Raw genomic sequence first — 20,950 nt, 5'->3', positions numbered from 1 at the left:
CAGCAGGACTTTTTTTCCCAAAATTAACGATCATTCTTACAAAATTATTTTCGATCAAGGAATATAATTTATGTGAATAGCTATTATAAGAATTTACAATAGGGAAAAATAAGGCAAAGTTTTGTCTTTATTGTCCACAGGCTATTTTGCAGAACTTTTCCTGGATTATATAGACTTCAGATTTTTTTCTACTGAAAAAAGACCCAAACATATAATTAAAATCAAGTAACAAACTCCATTGGGTAGAAGGAGGGCACAACCACCTGACCGGATGATCTAACACAATTCGAAGTACACTGACAATTTTTGAGCAGGTTTGCTCAGTATTTTTTACTAATGTGTGTATACTGAATGTCCAATAAGTTTTAATCCAAGTTTCTTGCTGGTAGGATTGACTGAAAGCCATTTTATTTTTATTTTTTGCTTGTCTCCTTGGTTGAATTTGCAGGTCCAGCTGGACATTCTTAGATCATCTATTTGAAAATCCAAAGACCTAGCAATGTGATTGTGTTGGACAAGTTTAGTTTGCAGAGGTATAAGTGAAACTAATAAAGGGATACAGACTATTGCATGTTGTGACAAGCTTGGATGTTCTCTTTTCACAAGGGGCTAAAACTCCCAGCTAAAGTCTATTTGTTATGTATTTATATTTGGTGTGGTACATTATGAGGGAACGTTCTCTCCTAGTTAAACACACACACCTAACCCACCAAGAAATTTACCCAAACCCACCACAACTATTTTGTGATACCTGCTGCATTGCTGCTGTGTCAGAGAATATGTGAAATATTACAGTTGGAACTTGCCTTGCTTGCCTTTTTTGTGTTTGTTTGTTTAATGCCATTGCCTTGTACAGACAAGGCACAGATATCAAACTCTGCTTTTTTGCATTCCTGTAACTTCTGATGGCAACTATGAGATGTTTTTGGAAAGAGTCATGTTGCCCCTAAGGTATTCCTTCTGCATGTGTCTCACAAAAAACCCTGGGAGAATTGTCTGGAGTATATTTCCCATTTCAAACACCACTTACTTTTTGCAGTGGTGGTTTTACAGTAACCTTTTTCTAGTCAGCGGATGTTGGAAATACTAGCACACAATCCAGAGACAGGAAATTCTGGAGTGTCCAAAAGCAGTGATCTAGTATAATCTGTCATGTCACAGTAGCCAACTATGTGGTATAGCTTTATAAGGACTATGTCAGTTTAGATAGTTTTGAAAATGGAAAGCCATAGCAGAAAAGTACAGAGCAAAAAGCTACAGGGGTACTAGAAGTAGACCATGGTGCGGAGGACAGATTGTTGACTGTTTAGTGATGATTCAGATGCCATTTGCTTCTGAAGAGAAACCTAAGTGAGTGTTTCTAAGAAAGAGGAGTAATTAGCTTTGATAGGGTTTCTGCTTCTGAAAGGATTTCCAGTAGCAGTCCTGTAGCATGTTTGTGTGCATGCACGCACAACTGGACCCAAACACTAGAACAGGAACACTAGAGGTAGTCTCAAGTTGCAACTGATCTCAACATGTTGCTGCTTTAGCATTCAGCTGAGCTCTGGTGCCTGTTCTTCCTCCTGCAGGGGGAAATATTCCTCCCCTTACACTATTGTCATACAGAAGATGATCCTCTGAAACTTTTTGCTGTGATCTCTCTTTTCGGATTCCTTACAATTCATAGGCAATGTTATGTAGTACAACCCATAATTTTTTTGGTGATCACAACTTATCAGCAAGGACTCTGATGTCCATTTGCACTAAGGAGGCTGATGTACAGAAAACCTCTCTCATATGAGACATGAGCATGCTCACAGTGCATCCTATCTTTCTGTGTTGAATGAGTATTCATAATGTCGCATACTGTAAAGTTGCTCCTGAGTGTCTGGAGTTTGAACTGCAATTACTACCATTTAATAGCGAAGTAGCTTATGAGACAAAACACATTAGACTTGTCCCACTGATGCTTTTTTGAAGACACAAAAGGAGCAAAATGTGACCTGAGTTTAACTGCTCTTAACAACAATGACTTGTTAATGGTGGTGTCATCTCAGCTTGAACCAAGAGTCTTTGTGACCTGTTAATGCTGACAGTTCATCAGTGCTTAGTAATCATACAGGCTAAGCAAACCCAAACCAGTCTGTTGCCAGCAAGCAAAGAGAAATGTGTCTCTTTTATGTTGAAGAGGTAGATGGTTACAGTTGAGTGGTGTGGGGAAATAGTGCAAGGCACTGCAAGTATGTGGTTACTAATGGGTAGTGCTAATAGGATATTTGAGGGCTCTTGTTCTACTAAGTAAGAAGCTATTTAATATGCAGCAGATGTTTTGTGTATTGTGTCAGGCTGGAAGTGTTGCATGTTTAGGATGCATAAAAAATAATGGTTTTTTAAAAATTTTGTTCTTCATCCCTTCCCCTTTTTCTGTATTTTCTGACATAAAAAGCAGAAGTTATACCAGTTGCTACCCATAAAGAAAAGATGTAAATTTGGCAGTCTGACAATGTTTCTGCCATAACCTCATTTGTTGGATTTTATGAAACTGGGTAGTAAAACTTATCCAAAGCTGTACTGTTATATTGTTATGCAGTGCACCGTTATGCAGTTTGAAGCTAAATAGAGTTAGCATTGAGGACACAAATTTCCTTTCCTCCTTCAAAGGAGGTACAACTTTGATGAAGACTATGGAAGAAATGTAACTTAAGTTCTGCAGACAGCTCTATATAACAGTTTTGTCTGAAATGGAAGGATCCTTATTTTGATGGCGTATAGCCTTGTCTTGAAGGTTGCTTTTTAGAGAGTATAATCTCTTTAAATGCCTTTGAAATAGATTCACTGCAATATTTTATTTGTCACTGTACGGTGATGCTTTTCCTATGGGGTTGTTGTTGCCCTCAACAACTACCTGACAGGAGGTTGTAGTCAGGTGGAGGTTGGTCTCTTCTCACTGGCATCTAGCAGTAGGACAAGAGGGCACAGACTCAAGCTCTGCCAGGGGAGTTTTAGGTTGGATTTTAGGAAGAGATTTTTTACAGAGAGAGTGCTCAGGCATTGGAATGTGCTGCCCAGGAAGGTGGTGGATTCACCATCCCTGGAGGTTTTCAAGCTGAGACTGGATGTGGCACTTAGTGCCATGGTCTAGTAACGACAGTAGGGTTGGACTCGATGATCTTTGAGGTCTCTTCCAACCTGTTTGATTCTATGATTCTCTAAGGTTTTCGCAGAGCCTTCTCTTCTCTGGGATGAACAACCCCAAATCTCTCAGCCTATCTTCATACGAATAGTCTTCTCCAAGAAAAATTCGAGCCAGAAGTTACGTGTTCATTTTGCTTTTGGGCCTGGAAACCTAGTCATGACTTTCCTCAGAGGATTTTTTTAAAAAAATAAAGAGATAAAAAAAGATCAAGTCTTCCAAGGTTGTTGATATCACATAGCTGTCATATTTCCACAGCAAAGGTTGTGGAAGGGATTAATTTTCCTTCATCAAAAGCACATTGTAGTCCCTTGATGTAAAACTGAATGCATTTTTACTGGTAGTTTGGCATTTGAAAATTGGTTCCACTGCTAGCAGGGTGATTACTGTTGTTGTGTAAAAGTAAATATTTTTTTCCATCACCCGAAGAGTGGAAAGCTGCAACAGCATCCCTCTCTCTACCTCTGTCAGATTCCACTCTGATTCAGGCATTTTTGCTGTCTCTGGGGTACAATCTGTATGAATTCTTATATTAAATCCTGATTAGGTATGTTAAATGTATTTTTTTTCTAAAAGCTCCATTAAGAAGCCTGTTTTAATCTAGTGCTTTTGTGTGGTTTTATTCAAGCCATCGAATTTAATGATTCTCATGCTCTTTTTTAGCTGTCATATTACAATGGAGTGAAACCAAATTATGTTCACTTAGATTAGAAACTTGCTGGATAAGCAAAATAAGCATATTCTAGCAGATTTTGTTTTATTTCATTTATAATGATACTTTTCTAGTACTCATGGTACAGTGAAATGTGAAGTAAGGATTGAATATAAAGCAGTTAGTTTCAGGAAGATGAGAAAAAGAGCCAACAAAGCAAGTAGAGTGGATATGCACTAAGTGTGCAGCAAACTCGTCAAAACAGGGTTCCAGTGACTGGAATGGCTATAATTCTGAGGATTTCAGTAGTTTGTTCAGTGGAGAATTTGCATTAGCACAGAGATCTCTGTCTTTTCACATTGCCTTTTTGTAAAGAAAACATAATATATGTTTTTGAACCCTTTTTTAACATAATGCCTTTGACAACAGCTCAAGGATGCACAATGTGGGGATTTTTCCTCCAGCATAGTTCCAAATCATATTGAAAAAAATTAAATTAAAAATAAATAAGTTTAATTGGGGAAAAAAAAAAAGCCTTCAGGCATTCCATATTTTCCAGTGCCTAAAACTATGCTCTGTCAGGTTTCCAAACTTCTCAGGGCAACCAAGTTTTGGTTATCATTGACCTAGAAACACAAAAAAAGTCTCATTTCAGTGGGCTATGAAATACAAAATCCAGTTATATAAGATTATTTGTGCTGGAAGACATATTAATGAACATCATTATGCCTCATTTTTCATAACCTTTGCTCAATTAAGCAGTGTCTCCTTCATCCCTAGTTGGATTTACATCCTCTAGCATCTCTAGGGAATGCAGGAGTCACAGCAGTTCTTTCTTCAGAAAAGACTGGAGAGGTTCTTTCTTTGCAAATTAAGTGTCTGAAAAAAAATATTGTAGTTTAATTTTTTAAGAAAAAAGCATAGCTATATGCTATTTAGTTCAAGAACAGCTTTTTTATATCTTTTTTGATTCAATCTCTGTGACAAGCTTATTTCTGCCATTGCGCTGTAGTATTGGATGCTTTTCTAGTTCATAAAAGTAAGTCTTTGAAAGTCTCTGTGAGGTCATTGTAAGTGACAGTTTTCCAAACAGGCTTCAGAACATCGTCTTGTGATTTTAAATTGCTGTTAGATGAAAATGAAGAAAATAGCCTGACTGGTTTTGAACTACTATAAAGAGTTCAGAAGGAAGTCAGTTACCCCTTTCTTAATAAAAGTGTCTCACATAAATATACAGATGCAGTTTGAGATTGTTAGTTTATTGTTTTTTAAAGTGTTTGTAACAGCTCATGTTTCATGTCTTTAAGTCTGAACAGTAGATGATATAGCATACTTTCCATCCTCTATCTTTTTGGCTGTACTACTGCAAAGCACTTTGTTGAGATTTAGTTATAGATCCTTATTTCATATACAGAGGTGGGTGATGTTTTTGGTGAGTAGCCATGAGCACATACACTCATCCAGAGATCGGAGTGGGAAGGGAAATTATCAAGGGACAAATAAGTCTCAGTGAAGAAGTACCCCTATTTCTGGCCTGAAGCATTTATTTTGGTAAATCAAAGGGAAAGTCTAAAGTAAGCCAACATTTATTGGCCTCTGGTAAAAGATTATCAGCAGGCATAGTCTAATTCTCTTTTGCCCACTTCTGTGCTTTTATATTCCTGTCAGTTTAGTTTCCTTGTGCATGCAGGCAAAAAAGAGGAATTTGCTATAGATGTGGCTTCCAGGTCTACACTCATGTTGAACTCTTGTGGTTGCTACCCTATTTGAGTACTCTGTATTGCACTATAGCAATAAATACAGCAAGAGGTAAATGGTAAACTGAGAGACAATTTAGAAAAATGCAGCCTTTATCACTCACTTTGGTCCTTTTTGAGATGTCTGTTTAGATTCTTCTATTGAAAAAAAATCTGAAATACTCAATATATACTTACTATGAAGGCAAACAGTTTCCTCTTTTTTTTTCTCCATTCTGATATTTGCCTTTCTTTCCCCGTTCTGGTGTTGGTCAGTGTTTTATCACTGTTTTATGTCATATGTAGTAGGATTTGATCTCATCTTTGGAGTCCCATGTGCTGCATGTGTCTTTGTATCTCCAGGTATTAATGGTTGTGTATTAGGCACCATTTTTCTGCTTCGCTGTTTCTCTTGCCACATGGATTAAGTATGAAGTAGTAAAAAGTGAATACATGGTGAACTGTACCATCTCAAATTAAATATTGCTCTTTATTTGAGCATTTTCTATATCAGCTGGGGTAGATACATTATAAAACTGACTTTTACAGAGATGTCTCTAGAGACCAAAGCACTTTTGAAATTTTATGTGTATGTATTACATGTAATAGTGTCTGATGTGAAGGAACAGCTCTTAAACATGCTATGCTTATTTGCTTTCTAGTTCATTCCTTGGTGACGCAGACAGCTGGGAGAGACTCAGTCACAACCTTTATCTCTGTGTGATCTTTATAAACAATTCCTTATCCCATTCTTTGAGTTTCCTCAATCATCCTGCTTATTCTTCCCATCCTGTCATATGCCATAGATTATTTTTTTCCATTTCATTTTAGTATATGGAAGTAACAGGAGTTTTTCAAGCACCGGGTGCAGAATAAAGATGACTAATTAAATGCTACAGGAGCTGCTGATTGGCACATAAAGCTACAGTGTGCTAAACTGATATGAGTTACAATAACATGCATCTTTACTTCCTTGAAAGAGTGCATAATGAGACCTGATTTAAATATGTTCTGTTTGTAAGAAACATCGCATATGTTTTCTTTGAAATTAACTTTGCCTTCATCTGTTGGAACTATTAAGCTGATCTGCTCCTTGAATTATTCTGTACGAGTCTGTACAATTCAAAAGAGGAAAAAAAAAGAGGCTGTAAATTATCAGCATGAAATTTTGGAAGTCCACTTACTATGCTTGAAAAAAATAATTGTAAGATGCTGCTGAAGGAAATAGGTGCTTACAGGATATGCTAAGCTGTGTGAAAATTCACGAATAGCAAAAGTTTTGTAGCTTCCTAATTTTTCAAGAGTGAAAAAGACTTCAGCTACAAAGCATTCCCAACAGAAATTTTGTAATGCCTTTGTTTAGGCAAATGTCTTTTAAAATTTTAGCTTATAAGAAGAGTTGGGTTTCGTATTAGAAATCATAAGCATATCTCTAATGAAGAGAAGGCAAATGGGTTTAATTATCTTGGTATAAAAGAACAAATGGTATGTCATTTCCACAGTTATAATGGGAAAAACATGTGTTTCACACTGAAAGAGGAACAAATCAAAATGGAGAGTAAATAATTGATTAATGGTTGTAAATCATGGAGCTAACACGTCTGTTCTCTTCCCTGAGAGGAGGAATGTGTTAGTCAGGTCCTGAGTTGCTCTGCTATAGTTGACTAAGTTTATGTCCCTCATACCTGCAAAATGAATGCTGCAATGCTGATCATAGTTGTGTCTTTGTGTGATGCTGCATAAGGCATTTCAAGAGTGTAGTTTCGTGAGCACTTGTCCATCTACTAGTGGAAGAATTCTTTCAAATCTCAAAGATGATTTTAAAGATTATTCTTGGCTAGTATTGTTAACATCAGCTCTGAAAACAGTGTGTGTTGATACTGCATCAGCACAGCATATTTTAGGTTTCCAGCATATTTTCTCCCCCTTCTGTTCGAATTAAGAATGTCTAAAACTAGTGTTGGTTTCTCCAGGACTCTAAAAATCCATCTCCTATTTTATGTAGGAAATAAGAATGATTTACAAATGAAATAAAGCTGTGTGAACCATAGATGCTGGATTTAATAGTCTGTCACCTGTCAGATTACTGAGGGAACTGAAGCTTTCGTTTTAAACCATTACCTAAAGTATACAGTAATTTTACAATTTAGAATCTCTGTATGAAATACAGTGATATGCCAAAGTTGTGTACAGCCCCTTTTTGTATGACCAGTATAGCTTTAAACTATTAATATACTTGCATAAGTATAAAAATGTGTACTGTGAGGAAATTAAATGTATTATCTCTATGCTCAGTGTTCGCTTTTTCATTTTGTGTTCACATCTGCATGACCAACAGGACTCAAAAAGTGCTTACATCCAACTGTCCACCTTATTAGTGGACAGTTTCAGTGACAAGTTTTGAGATGCCTCTCAAGTCTTTTGCCATGCCTTCAGTTATTTAATCTATATCAAAACTCTAGTATCAATTTTCTCCTAATTTTCTCCCTGAAAACTGTAACCACCTACGGGGAAGGAATTATCCCTCTACCAAAACCTGTGCTACACTCAAAGCTGTCCAAATGCTTTAATAATTTCAGTTCTTAATGATGAAGGGGGAATAAAGTAATATATCTCTCTACTGAATGAAGTACATTAATTCTGAGTCGCTGTTGGGGAAGTATCTTTTACAAAGCTAAGTAAAACACCAAAATACATTATTGCACTTCTTATATAAAAATCTTTAATCCAATAATCAAACTCAGTGTTGCAGGTTTATATTCCTTGCTGGGCTTTTTATGACTTTTACTCCGTAGTGTTCTTGTAGGTGTACGTTTTCCAATGAAATCTTTGTTTTGTCCATTCGAGGCATATTATGTTTGAGCTCACGATTAGATTTTTAAGTGTTGGTATTTTTGGTTGTTTTAGTTTTGGTTGTTTGTTGGTTTTGTTCTTTTTGTTTTATTTCTGTTTGTTTGGTTTTGGTTTTTTGATGGGGTTTGTTTGGGTTTGGGGTTTTTTTGTTTGGTGGGGTTTTTTTTTGTTTTTTTGCTTGTTCTGTTGCAGAGAGGTTTGCCTGGAAGGAAAGAGAATATTATTGATACATTTGGTTATTCTTGCATTATGTAGTCTCATTGCTATTTTTGTTTACTGGCAGAAGGAGAGAGACAGAGAAATACATCAGGTACTGCTAAGAAACAAAGAATAAAGTTATGCAATTCTGAGTGGCAGCTGCAAAAATTATTTTTGCATCTGTGGCATAAGAAAAAAACATGTATAAACCATAATCTAAGAAGTCTGTGGTATGCTCAGGGTGCTCTTCTTTACTACTAAATGATCTTAATATTATTATTTCAGTGCATGGTTTTTGTCATGCTAAGAGAGTTCTTTCAAGAATATTAATAAGGATTGCCATGGATGACTCATAGTTGATGAGCTATATGGGCCAAAGTCTTAAAATCTTTGTGTTGTCAACCTCAATTTGAGTAGCTTCAGAGGCAAGGATGGTGGAGAATTAAATCCAAGGGCTCTTAGGTCAAACTTGATTGAAGTTTTATTGAGGGTGATCAGGAGAAACTGATGAAACACACTATGTGAAGGTAAACAGGAGGCACACAGCAAAAGAGATCCATCTCTAGATTTGTTTCTAACTGCTGGAATTTCTTAGTAGGCTCAAGATCTGACTTGGCCTCCTTTTTCTTAAATGCTTTGGAAATATTTTGAAAATTGCATGGAAGGGAGAAGATTAATACTAGAATTAATACTAGATTAATACTAGAAAGATTTCCTAATTTACACTGAAGTAATTATCCCCGTGCTTCTGACAAAGTCTCTGAAATTATAAGTTAAGGCTGTATTTTACTGGTGCATCCACACTGGTTCTACTAACCAAAAGTTTTTGAAATAGATATTTGAGCCTTAATTGCACAGTAGTGATAATTGCCTAATGCCTTCCTTCTTTCCTGAAATAAATTCCTCCAAAGAGAATGTTTTAATGATTTGTAAAATATGGATGACTTTGAAGCGTCTTATCCTGTGTATGTGAAATTAAAATATTGATGCATACTGTGATCATCGGAAGGGATTCTTCTGGAATGTTGTTTTTACAGTACTTCAGTTTCTGTGATGGGACTTGTTTTGTTAAATGGCAATTTTTGTTTCTTATTAAATGTAGTATATACTGAAGACTACCAAGAATATTGTTACTATACAAAACCATGTAGAGATAACACAGTTCTGAAGAGCTTTTTGTGTACATATAATAGTTAATGGTACTAAGGGTTGGACTGTATAATGCAAACTCCTAAATGTAATGGATATTAATGTGTTTTCAGTCATTAGTTTTTGTTGGGGTTATTTATTTATTTATTTTATTTGGAGCAGAAAAATGGAAGTATTGGAAAGATGAGGAAGATTAAAGAATAAAGTGGGGCAGAAGGGGGGTGGGAATAATATCTTGCCTTCTGCCAAGCGCAGGTCAAGAGGTAGGTGCTTTTTGTGAGTGTTGAATCAAGAGACTTACCAATGGAAAGGATAAGATAGCATTTGTGAGATTTTTTTTATGGTGTTTTCCACAGTTTTCTGTAATAGAAACACTAATTTTGTTGTGTAATGTTATCAACACTAAATGCTTTTCTGAAGCTGGAATGGGGCCTGAGCCCATTGTGTTAGCAAAATAAGCCTGGGTTTTGTAGTTAGAACTAAAAAATGTTTTGGAAAAATTTAACATAACGGTTTAACAATGTTTCAATATCATCTGTTTCTATGGGTAAGAAATAATACAAAAACATGAAAAGCAATTTCCTTCTAGGTGGAACAGATTTTTACTTAAAACATAGAATGGAAAAAAAATGCTTTATAATAAACATTACACCTGACTACTTAGGAACCCCTTTTTTAAAATAAGGGTGGCTGCATTTAATGCTTTAAAAAGGCCATGGATGCTGGAGAGCAAAATATCTTGAAATACATTTCATCAGCATGAAAAAGTCTTAAGTAAAGATTGATTTTTTTTTTCTTTCTGTATACAAATTGTAATTGTTTCTGCATAATAAGTATCATAATATTTCTGGCTAATTCAAAGGGTGTTTTATTCAGAATGTATTATCATAGTAAAATTTCTGGTTTCATGTTTTCTAAATGTAAAAACATATAAATAGGACACAGATATAAGAGGTATCATTTTCTATGGAATGTAAAGTATTTTTGCAATTCTTTTTAGACTTGTAAAATTATATTCTGAAGTTTCAGTAGGTGAAATTTGCTTTTATTCCAGCTATCAAGAAACTAGAGTCTGTTGTATTAATTTACTATATGTTAGCAATCATGTTAAAAGCAAGAAAGCTATTAAATTTACTTTATTTTTTAGAAGTTGAATTTAGTAGTTTCAGTTTCTGATAGTTGTATTCTTTAAAAAGTATCCCTACCATCATCACCTGTCCTGTGTTAATTTCTTAAATTTCATAAAAAACTAGCCTTCCAGTCTTAATTTCTTACCATTTTTTTGTTTTGTAAAATTTGCGTTTTTTCTTGCAGTCTTATGTGTTGGCTATTACTCACTCACTAGACAGGTCTGGTCGGAGAGGTGAAAGCCTGGAAAATGGTATAGTATCTGTTGTTCACAAGGTCAAGTTACAAATGCCATTCTTTCCCTTTCCAAAAAGGCACTGAGGCGTGAACTGAAGGATAAAGAGCAAACAATTCTCAATGCTGTGGACCAGGCACGAATTTTCCTTGCTGACCAACCAATTGAGGGCCCTGAGGAACCAAGAAGGAGCTTGCATTCGAAAACAGGTCAGAAAATACTCGCTTCTAGGAATGGTCAAAAGCACAGAAGGACTTGCATGTCTCTAGTACATGTTTTATGTCCCAATTTCAGAATTTTCCAGGTCGCATTCTGATTGCTTTTATTTCAATGATTTAGCCTCAAAGAATTACTACTTTGCTTTGTAAGAGCTTAGATTTTAATGAAAGAAGTAGGAACATCTCTATTGCCTTTACCGATTTTTGATTCTGAACGCTAATCATCAGTTCTGTTCTTTTTTTATTAACATGATAACATATGCACCGTCAATGAACTCAAAATAGTTCAAGGATGCACATTCAAATATATGTAGGTCATTATTGCCAAGTTTTACTCCACAAATAGAAATAAGTGTATTTAGTGATGTATCTCACTAGAAGTAAAAGAAAACAGCTTTAGGAAGGCAGTAATTATAGAATCTTAAAGATTTGAACATTAGATGAATTATTGATGAGGAATGGAACCACAGCTATCCTAGAAACTGTGTTTCCATAGGATTTGTTGAGATATTTATCTATATATCAGAGACCAACAAGAAGGTAATAATTTTTCTCCACCTGCATTAACCACAAAATAGAAAATTATCTGTGTAATTCAGTCCTACAGTTATGTTTCTGATATAAGTTACAGCATTATAAAGTTTTACTTTTAGTTACATAAGAATTGTTCTTGGAAAATGTAGTCATTTGCTTTTGCACAACTGTCAGTTGCTGTAAGAAGTGAATAATTTACTGTTCTGTATAATTTACAAAATTACAGTATAGCTGCTTTTATCCAGAGTTAGCTTTATCTTTCCATACATCTTCCTATACATCTCCATGGCAAACTTCATAAATTTGTTCAGTGGAAACAATTGATCTTTCCTGCATCCATAATTTGTGTTATTTCTGTGCAAATTTTTATACAGTTTCATATTTCATAATTCAACTTTGTGATAAAGTTTGAATAGCTGGCGATTAAAGCCGATGAACCATTTATTCCTGTGATTAGTTCTGTTACCTGCTATAATGTATCTTACTACTTCCTTTTTGAACTCCTGACTCCTGAAAGTATTCAGTTTGTCTTTGCTCTCAAACCCATTTGATACATGGCATCTCTAATGTTTAGTTGGTGGAAATCACAAGCAACTTTGCAGTTGAAAAATAAGGAATGCTTGCTGCTCATTCTTTTGCACAAAAGTTTGAAATCACAGATTCTCTCCTCAAAAGCTTAGAACCTCTCAGCACAAACTATGCCAATACGTAAAATGTTACCCATGTAAGATGTTCATTTTCTAGGAGGAGTTGGCATCAATGATCTAGTCACTGTTGACTAAAAGTGTAAGAGCCAACTTCAGATGATAAGCTTCATCATAAATTCTTGTTACTCAGTCTATGATGATGATAATGTTTATTATTTCATGCTATACCAATGGCAGTGATAACAGTGTAGCAGGGAGTTTGATGACCATGGCAAACACTATAGCAATATTGGCCATGGTCTGCAAGTGATGTGTGCATGTGTCTGGTCTAGTCATTATGTTTGAAAACCAATCAAATATGTTCAGACTGAGAAGCTTCATAGATGTGCATTGAACTTACTTTTCTCCTCCTTCTTCACACTCAGTAGTTCACCAGAATTTCTTCTTTTGAGCATGAGGTAGTCCACTTTGTCACTTTTTCCACCTCAGTGGAATGGAGGCAGGAGATGGGAAGAACAGGTGTGAGGAAGGTTATGAATCACGGTGGGAACAGATGCAGATCCCTTGCAAAGTATTGTTGTGGGACAAACAGGTTTAGCTTGGGCAAAATAAACTATTTATTGCCATTTAAAACAAATAATTAATTACAGATTTGATGGGTAGTAGGAAACAAAAAGACAAACCTTAAAACCACTGCTTTCCCCCCCCCACCCCCCCCCTTTCACAGGCTCAACTTGACTCCCACATTCCTGTCTCTTCCTGCCTTGTTGTGACTGCAGGGCATGCTCAGCCTCTTCAACAGGGCAGAAAGTGGCATGAGAGGTGGCAAGTTCATAGTCAGCCTAGCAGTTTATCTCTACTGCTTCTTTTTTATTGCATCTTTCCTCTGCATGGGATCTCCATGGGGAATATCTGTCCCACCATGGCATTGCTCCTTTTCCTCTGACCTTGGTGTTCCCTCTGGTGTTTCTCCTATTTGTTCCCTCCTCTTCTCTCTGGTGCTTTCTGCCATTTCTTAGATATGCTTTCCCCCTGGTGCCACAAGGGTTGCTGAGAGCCTCAGCTGTGCTCTCTGGTGGGTCAACTGGAGTCAACTGTCCCTGGCACAGGGCAGTCCAAGCCTCTCCTCCCAGAGACCTCTGTGAAGTCCCCGCCGCCAGCAGTGGGCACCCACACCCTCCACAGAATGGGGCTGCACTTTATGTAGATTAATAGACTTCCAGACTAAAAGATATCTTTGAATCATCTACTCTGATCTCATATATAATAAGGTGTTAGATTTCACCCAGGACTAAATCTAGTAAATTATTTTTGACAACTAATGGCACTGATCTCCAGAAAGCTGCATCTCTGAACTAGCAGGCAACTAGGCACACAGAGTTTTTCTTCTGATTAACCGTTTTCAGTGAAGGTTCCGGGTGCATGCTTATGTTTGCTCTTAGAATGTTTATGTTTTTATTTTCTGTCAGCCTGTCCGTCACTGGTGTTCTCTGCAGTTGATTAAAGCTAACTTGTTAACATCAGTGAAGTACACTTCATGTAGTGAAGGGGAAGGAGTGTGGTTTTGAATCGTAAGCTGACAGTCTGTCTTCAAAATACATTGATAAATTGATAAACAGTACACAGCACTGTATGGTCATGACTGGAACTTGTTTTTACTTCTTTTTTATTAACTCAAAGTGTCATTAATTGGAAAATCACTGTTTCTTGGGGTTCTTACCTTGTGCAGGGGTTTTTAGGGGAAGCAGGTTAGCTAATCTGAAGAGGACAAATGTTGCAAAATTGTTTTCTCAAAATACATTGATAAATTGATAAACAGTACACAGCACTGTATGGTCATGACTGGAACTTGTTTTTACTTCTTTTTTATTAACTCAAAGTGTCATTAATTGGAAAATCACTGTTTCTTGGGGTTCTTACCTTGTGCAGGGGTTTTTAGGGGAAGCAGGTTAGCTAATCTGAAGAGGACAAATGTTGCAAAATTGTTTTCTATTTGCTTCAATCTCCATTCACTTCTTCCTTTATATTTTATTTGCTTCAATCTCCATTCACTTCTTCCCCCTGCCCCCTAGATGTTTTCATGCCAGGGAGGCCACTGTTGCAAGGGCAAGAAATGAGAGAGATTTAGGAGAAAACTGATAAGAAGCAGGATTGAACGTCACTGAGATCTATTTTAAGATAATATTTCTAATAGGATGCCTTATGATAACCTGTTATTGTCTATAATGGTCTTGTTAATGTCAAGTATATCACAAGAGTGTAAAATCGGGTTATGAGTAACCTTCTTTCCCATCTTTACCTTATGTTTCCTGTGTTGACCTTCTGCTGTACCATTCAGTAACTAGCACATTCAGACATTCTTCATCTTCCAGGAAAGTTCCTTCTAAGTTAATTATATCTCCTTTCTGTCTTCTCCTCTGTTTTTGTTTTGCCATATTTCCATAGGGATGCCCTATCACAAAAACCCAAGCTTCACAGACTTCTTGTCTTTGAACTGCTTCAGCCTCTGAGTGAAGCTGATTGATAGGCCAGCTGCTGTATTTTATAGATGGACAGGTTAAAGAAATTAAAAATGCTTATGATTTTAGCTTCTTTTTTTGTCACTTGCCCATTTTGTAGGAGGAAACTTAGATCTAAAAATGTTAATTATCATTTTTTATGGCATAGTTACTGTTGGCTTCTTAAATCCATGTACTGTTAGTGAGGTTATAGGACAGGGGAAACACAAAAGAAAGTAGAACTAGTATTTTCTGTCCCCAGACTTCTATGAACTGAAGATACAGCTTTGCTGAAATTCTGTCCTTAAAATTCCACTGAAGCAGTGAGGCAGTGGACATATTTTTTTAGAAGATAGACTAACATCCTAGCAGATTACCACAGGCCACTACACTAATTCTCACTGCTATAGTGATTGTTCCCAGTCTGCAGTATAGAGTACTTCAGGAGCTTCTAGTTGTCTTAGGACAATTAGATTCCTAGCTTTGAAAGCTGCTGTTTGGTAGCAAAGGTTGTTGTGATAACACATAATTTAAAAATAAGTATTTACCATCTGTTACCTATCAATTGAAAGTGTTGAAAGCCCATAAATCACATCTGTGTTATAAAAGATACGTCTGAATAAGTATCTGTGAATTCCATGCATATACTTTATTTAAACTTGTAGACACACAACATATTAATCTGTTTCAGACATAAATAAAAGCCAAACTTTTTTGTTTCCCACCACAGCACGTTCAGGTAAATTCTCTGCCACAATTTTTTTTCTTCTCAAAGAAGATCTCACTGAAAATAGGCAATTTACTGTTTTCTGAAGTATATAGCAGGCAGCATTTCTATTCCCAACTACTTGTTTCTGTTCTCTAGCTATCACACACCACTGGAATATCTTTTTTTATCGCTTGTGCTGTGGAGCTGGGCTGAGTATTAAGTCTTGAGTGTGAAAATTAGAAGTGCTTAGGAGAATGAATAGGGTATGGCCCACTGGACTTCCATGGAATCATGCCCAGAAACTACTTACATTATTCTGAACATTGCTGTCTCTGTTTTAGTTGGAGTTAATTCACCTGTGACTTTTAAGAGTTTCTTCATAAGATTAGATAAATGAGCAGTTACCCATGAGAGAACCTCAAACTAATTATCTCTCTCCTCAAATATATCTCTTAGTCACCCTACAAGTTTAGTCCACCTGTATTAAGCCTTGAAATTCTTTCTGTAGAGTCTACATGGTTATCTCCTTGGAGTCAGATTATTAAAGTTCAAGGAAATGGTTTCCACTTGCTGAGTGATGTAGCATGCAAATTTAGGGGATTCTGAAGCCTGAATGTTTAAGGGCAGCAGGCTGGCCTGAGTTCATAGTGGTTAATTTTATTACTGGTTGGTTAGGGGTTTTTATCCATGAGGACCTCAGGGTATAAATTGAGTGATATTCATTCTTCAGCTGTATGCTCTGCTATGGCCCAGTTTTAGCTGAAATACTTTCTAGAATGCTTTCCAGGTGGAAGTCATGGTCTTAAAGTGTAACTGTTGCCTTGTTTAAAAGAACTGAGAAACAGTGAAGCTCTGTCTGCAAGAGAGTTTTCAGTTATGCTAATAGAAATGCTGATGACTGATGGCTGTCAAAGGTCAGGACTTTTTGTGAAAGAACATTCCTTCCTTACACTGTAAAGCAAACAAAACTCAAAAACATTGTAAATGAGCTTCAAGAAAGCAAATTGGAAATTGCAGAATATTAAACAAAAAAGTAACGTCTATGGAGGAGAAAACAGGCTGAGAAATGTTGCTTAGAAGGTCAAGGAAGTTCAGAACATGGATGTGTGAAAGTCCTGTGCGGTTCTTATAGGGTGCCATCAAGTCAGGGAGCTCTATCTTTTGTGCTTCCTGATTTGTCTATTTTCTGGTTTTGTTTTGGAATAAAATAGATGCCTTTGTTTTGTTTTGAAATGCAGTTAGGGGATATTTGTCTCCTGCAGTCTTGCTGAGGAGCTACCTGCCATATGAGCAGTGCCAGAAAAAAATATCTTTATTGATCTTTGGAAGAAATACAAGGTTTGTTACAATCTGCAGTCGCAGTGCTTTGAAAAGAAACACAGGATTAATTCCTTACTTGCCTAGAACAACTGAGATACAGTGGTTATAGTTTTCTCTCCATTAAAACTTTGACAGCAATTGGAAGAAGACACAGCTTGGTGAATGCTGTAACAGTCCTGTTATATTTACATTTTTTCTGCTATTGTGGCAGGAGCAGACTAAAACTGAATTAATACCTGGTATGTTCCTGGAGCAACATAAACTCTGGGCTTCCAATATGCAAAAGTATTGTCAACTTGCTTAGGATCACACCATTTATTACAAAATGTTGGCACGTTTGTAGTGGAAAGTATTGTGTGTGGTTTGTTTATGTTGACAAATTACAGTGGTTATGCTGGATAAATGCATTGTTCTCAGGATTGCTGTAGCCTTTGATAGTTTTCTGGAGATAGATGCTATGAGATGACAATTATCTCTCTTAACTTGAAGTGGGGTTTTTTGGTTGGTTTTGTTTTTTTGGGAGTTTTTTTGTTTGTTTGATCCTTCTGCGTCTTCCCCACTAGCACCTACTGGGAAATATCAACAACCATTATTAAAGGATATGTATTATTTGGTGGAATTGTTCTCAGTTGTCTTTATCTGGAGCCCATATTCCAGGCCCTTTCCAGAATTATTTATCATGCATGAGGTTAACAGTTTCATTTGGTTTGCTTTTGCAGTTCTGTCTTCTGTAGACCAAAGGTAATTTGTCTTTTATCCTGCAGAGACTGTCCTCATTCACTCTTCATTTAATTACATTTCTCTATTTTAAAGTGCTTTCAGTTCTAATAGAAGAAAACCTAAATGGGCAAAAATGAAAACAACTGTGCTCTTTGCTTGTTTTAACTAAATATGCAACAGATATTTGAATAGGAGACAAAGGTGACACAGTGTATTTTGCTTGCATGGTTGGGTGCTTGGAGTCTGACTAAACTGCTGCATTTCCACATTAACCAGTTGCTGCTTATTCTTTAAACTTCCTATTCCCATCCCATCAGAGCTAAGTTTTCTGTCTAGATTGTTAAAACCCCAGAGAATACTTTCTCTGGAGCAATGCTGAAGACTTCATCATGCAATGATAGCACTGCTTTTGGTTCTCCTGTTTAAGAGTTTGACGCTGTGCCATTGTGCCTATTCAAATACTCTGAAAGTTTTCATAATGATTGCAGTGCTGTGTCACCCATTGTTTTTTGATGCAAAGATTGATTGAACCAAGGAAGAGACAACATTTGATAAGGGAGAGGGAAGGGACATGAAATCGTTTCCAGTGCCAGAATATTTTATTAAGAATATCGCAAAAATAAAATAAAATGAATGTAATTTTGACAAGATGGAAAGAGATCACTAGTCAAGGCCATATAATAAGGATCAGTCTCACAGTTGCTTAGAATGAAAACTGCTAGAGCCAAATAGTTTAAGAGGTCTAAAATAAATTCCTAAACAAGAAGAATTTTCACCACTAATAACTTTTTGGGGTAAATATTCTCCATATATGTATTCATGCAAGGAAGCTACATGCTGTAAAGTTCAGGCTTGAAAGTTTTCCTTCTATGGCACTCTTTGCTAGAGACACAGAAAAGCTGTTGGTGGCATTGCTTTGTTTGTGGCAAAAAAATGCTTATTAAAATAGAGATTTTTATTTTTTTTTTCACTACAGAAGCAGACTTTTTACCTGCTTTTTTTTCCCCATGACTACAAGATCAGTTAATATCTTTCCTCTCTGGTAAACAGATGGTCCAGTGAATATAGGCTATTCTTACTTTATGAACAGCTGCTGAAGTGAAGATAATGTTAAAAGTACCATTTAAAAAAAAAAAAAGTGGTGGCGGGGAAAGCTGATCAAACTGACCATTGAGAAGACTTTTTAATAACTAGGAACAAAAGAGCAACAACCACTGTGTAGCATTTTTTCACAGCAAAAAGGAGTTCTGTATGCTGGTGTGTGTACTGACAGACTGGTTAAATGAACTCCTAACTAATAGACGAAAACTCTTACTGTTAAGACACTTTTTTGATATTTACAAACCTATGCTATGCAACCAGTATCTTGAAGAATGTGATATCTGCTTGAAAATAAAAAGTAATGTGCTGCTCATTAATAAGTTGGGTTTTCTTGATGGATGTACAGGATGTGTTTATCTTAAATGAATATATCCTGAATGGTTTTATAGCTCATAAAAGCATGTATTGTTCTTTACTTCCCTAGTAAATGTCTTTTTAGGGCAAGTTTACAAGCACTTCCAAGGCTTTTGTAAAATAAAGCAGTCTTGAAGTGAATTAATATTTTTCAAATACAGTATGTGGTAGATACCCTTGCACGATCACACTGATTCGACAAATGGTCTTAGAAGTTGTTTCCGTTTTCAGTTCTGTTGGGATACTTGTATTGCCCTCATCATTCTGGAATCTTTTTCCCCTCCTGAAGTAAGTGGCTAGTCTGTAATGAGTAAAGCTGCCTTGGTTTAGCTGCCCAGGCAAATAGTCAGCCTACTGTTCCCCTGTTCCATTCATAGACTCACAGAATCATCAAGCTTGGAAGAGGTCTTCAAGATCATCTTGTCCACCTGTTAACCTAGTACTACCATAATCACCTCTGAACCATATCCCCAACTGCCACATCTAGTCCATTTATTGCTACAGCCACTTCTTTTTGTATTGCTTTTATTAGAGTGAGAAGTACTCATTGAATCTGTTGTGTCAGTGCATTTAAGGACAGCCAAAGGGTTTTGAAGATTTTCAGCTCTTACTAAAGCTTTCCACATGCTCTTTGTCAAGTGACTGAGGTATTTAAAGGGCCTGCTAATAATCTTGGTTAGAACTGTTCAAGTCTTACAACATTCTCCTCTTTTATGCGGAATGGTAGGTTTTGGCTCTGATAACAGGTAAAGGATGATGGAACTATATTATGTTGGATAAAAATGTCAGATTGCAGCTTTGCATATACATAGCTTTTACTTAGTCTAGTTTCTGGGTATAATGTCTCCTGTATTCACATGTTCAAGATACCAACAGAGGAGGCTTCCTCCACAGGGGTCTGCAATTTTCTGTCCCCTTTCAATGAAGCTCAATATTCCCTTACCTTGTGTAAAGTGTTTCAACCCTAAGTGCTCCCTTAATCTTTATTTATAGTCTTGCAACTTTTATTCCTGAGATCTGGGTGTCCTCAACCTATAGCTGTATCATAGGATACATTGACCTGTGAGATAACCTATGATCCTAAACTTTGCCACTAGGTGCAACTTGACTTCTAGATTGCTCAGTCCCTTTGCATTGGATTGTAGTAGATTCTCATTCATTCAGTAGTATTACTATTCCCAACAGTGAATAATTCCAAAATTATTTCTTGTAATCACTTCTCTGATGTCTTTGCGTAAGCAACTTGTAGCTATTCTGTGTTTAAAAGAAGTGCTTTTTTTTATTTTCTGAAAGGGGATTTTTCTTAGAACTTAAGCTTTAATTCTTGTAATTTTTCTAAAATAGCCAGCAAAGCTTGGGTTAAAGATCATTCCAGAATTGTACTGTGCTATGATGTAGTTTATTCTACTGTGAAATGCTGTAAATCCAGAGACAAGGGTTGATTTATCTAGCATAAATTTGGTCTTCATCTTTTTTCTGGTCTGTCAATATTGCAAATTGTAGGTCTCTCTCAGAACTATGAACATAGTTTATATCTCTTTGCATCTAGTTAAGCATTGCAGGTTTTTTCACAACTATTTCACTCCAAGTTCCTCTTCTGAAATAACCTCTTGCCATTGTGGTGTCCCTATAGCCTGGATGTCATCTCTGCTTTTGCAGACAGAATACACATAGGCAGTATTCTTGTGTGGTAGCTTGGGACATGCAACAAGTCACTGAAAAT

The 20,950-nt window shown here is 36.4% G+C and overlaps 1 protein-coding gene across 1 annotated transcript in view; it reads left to right on the top strand.

Annotated features, from left to right (window-relative positions):
• The window catches only part of LOC103806550 (utrophin-like), a gene marked incomplete at its 5' end in the record, with an annotated part of 205,357 nt that overhangs the window by 102,877 nt on the left and 81,530 nt on the right, over positions 1 to 20,950 (top strand). The window contains one exon of the mRNA XM_009079256.1: positions 11,206 to 11,335. Coding sequence (XP_009077504.1) covers positions 11,206 to 11,335 — 130 coding nt within the window. The remainder of the gene's footprint in view (positions 1 to 11,205; positions 11,336 to 20,950) is intronic.

This window comes from Acanthisitta chloris, unplaced genomic scaffold, assembly GCF_000695815.1.
Source record: "Acanthisitta chloris isolate BGI_N310 unplaced genomic scaffold, ASM69581v1 scaffold6777, whole genome shotgun sequence".
Lineage (NCBI taxonomy): Eukaryota > Metazoa > Chordata > Aves > Passeriformes > Acanthisittidae > Acanthisitta > Acanthisitta chloris.
This window is presented reverse-complemented; position numbering and strand designations above follow the sequence as displayed.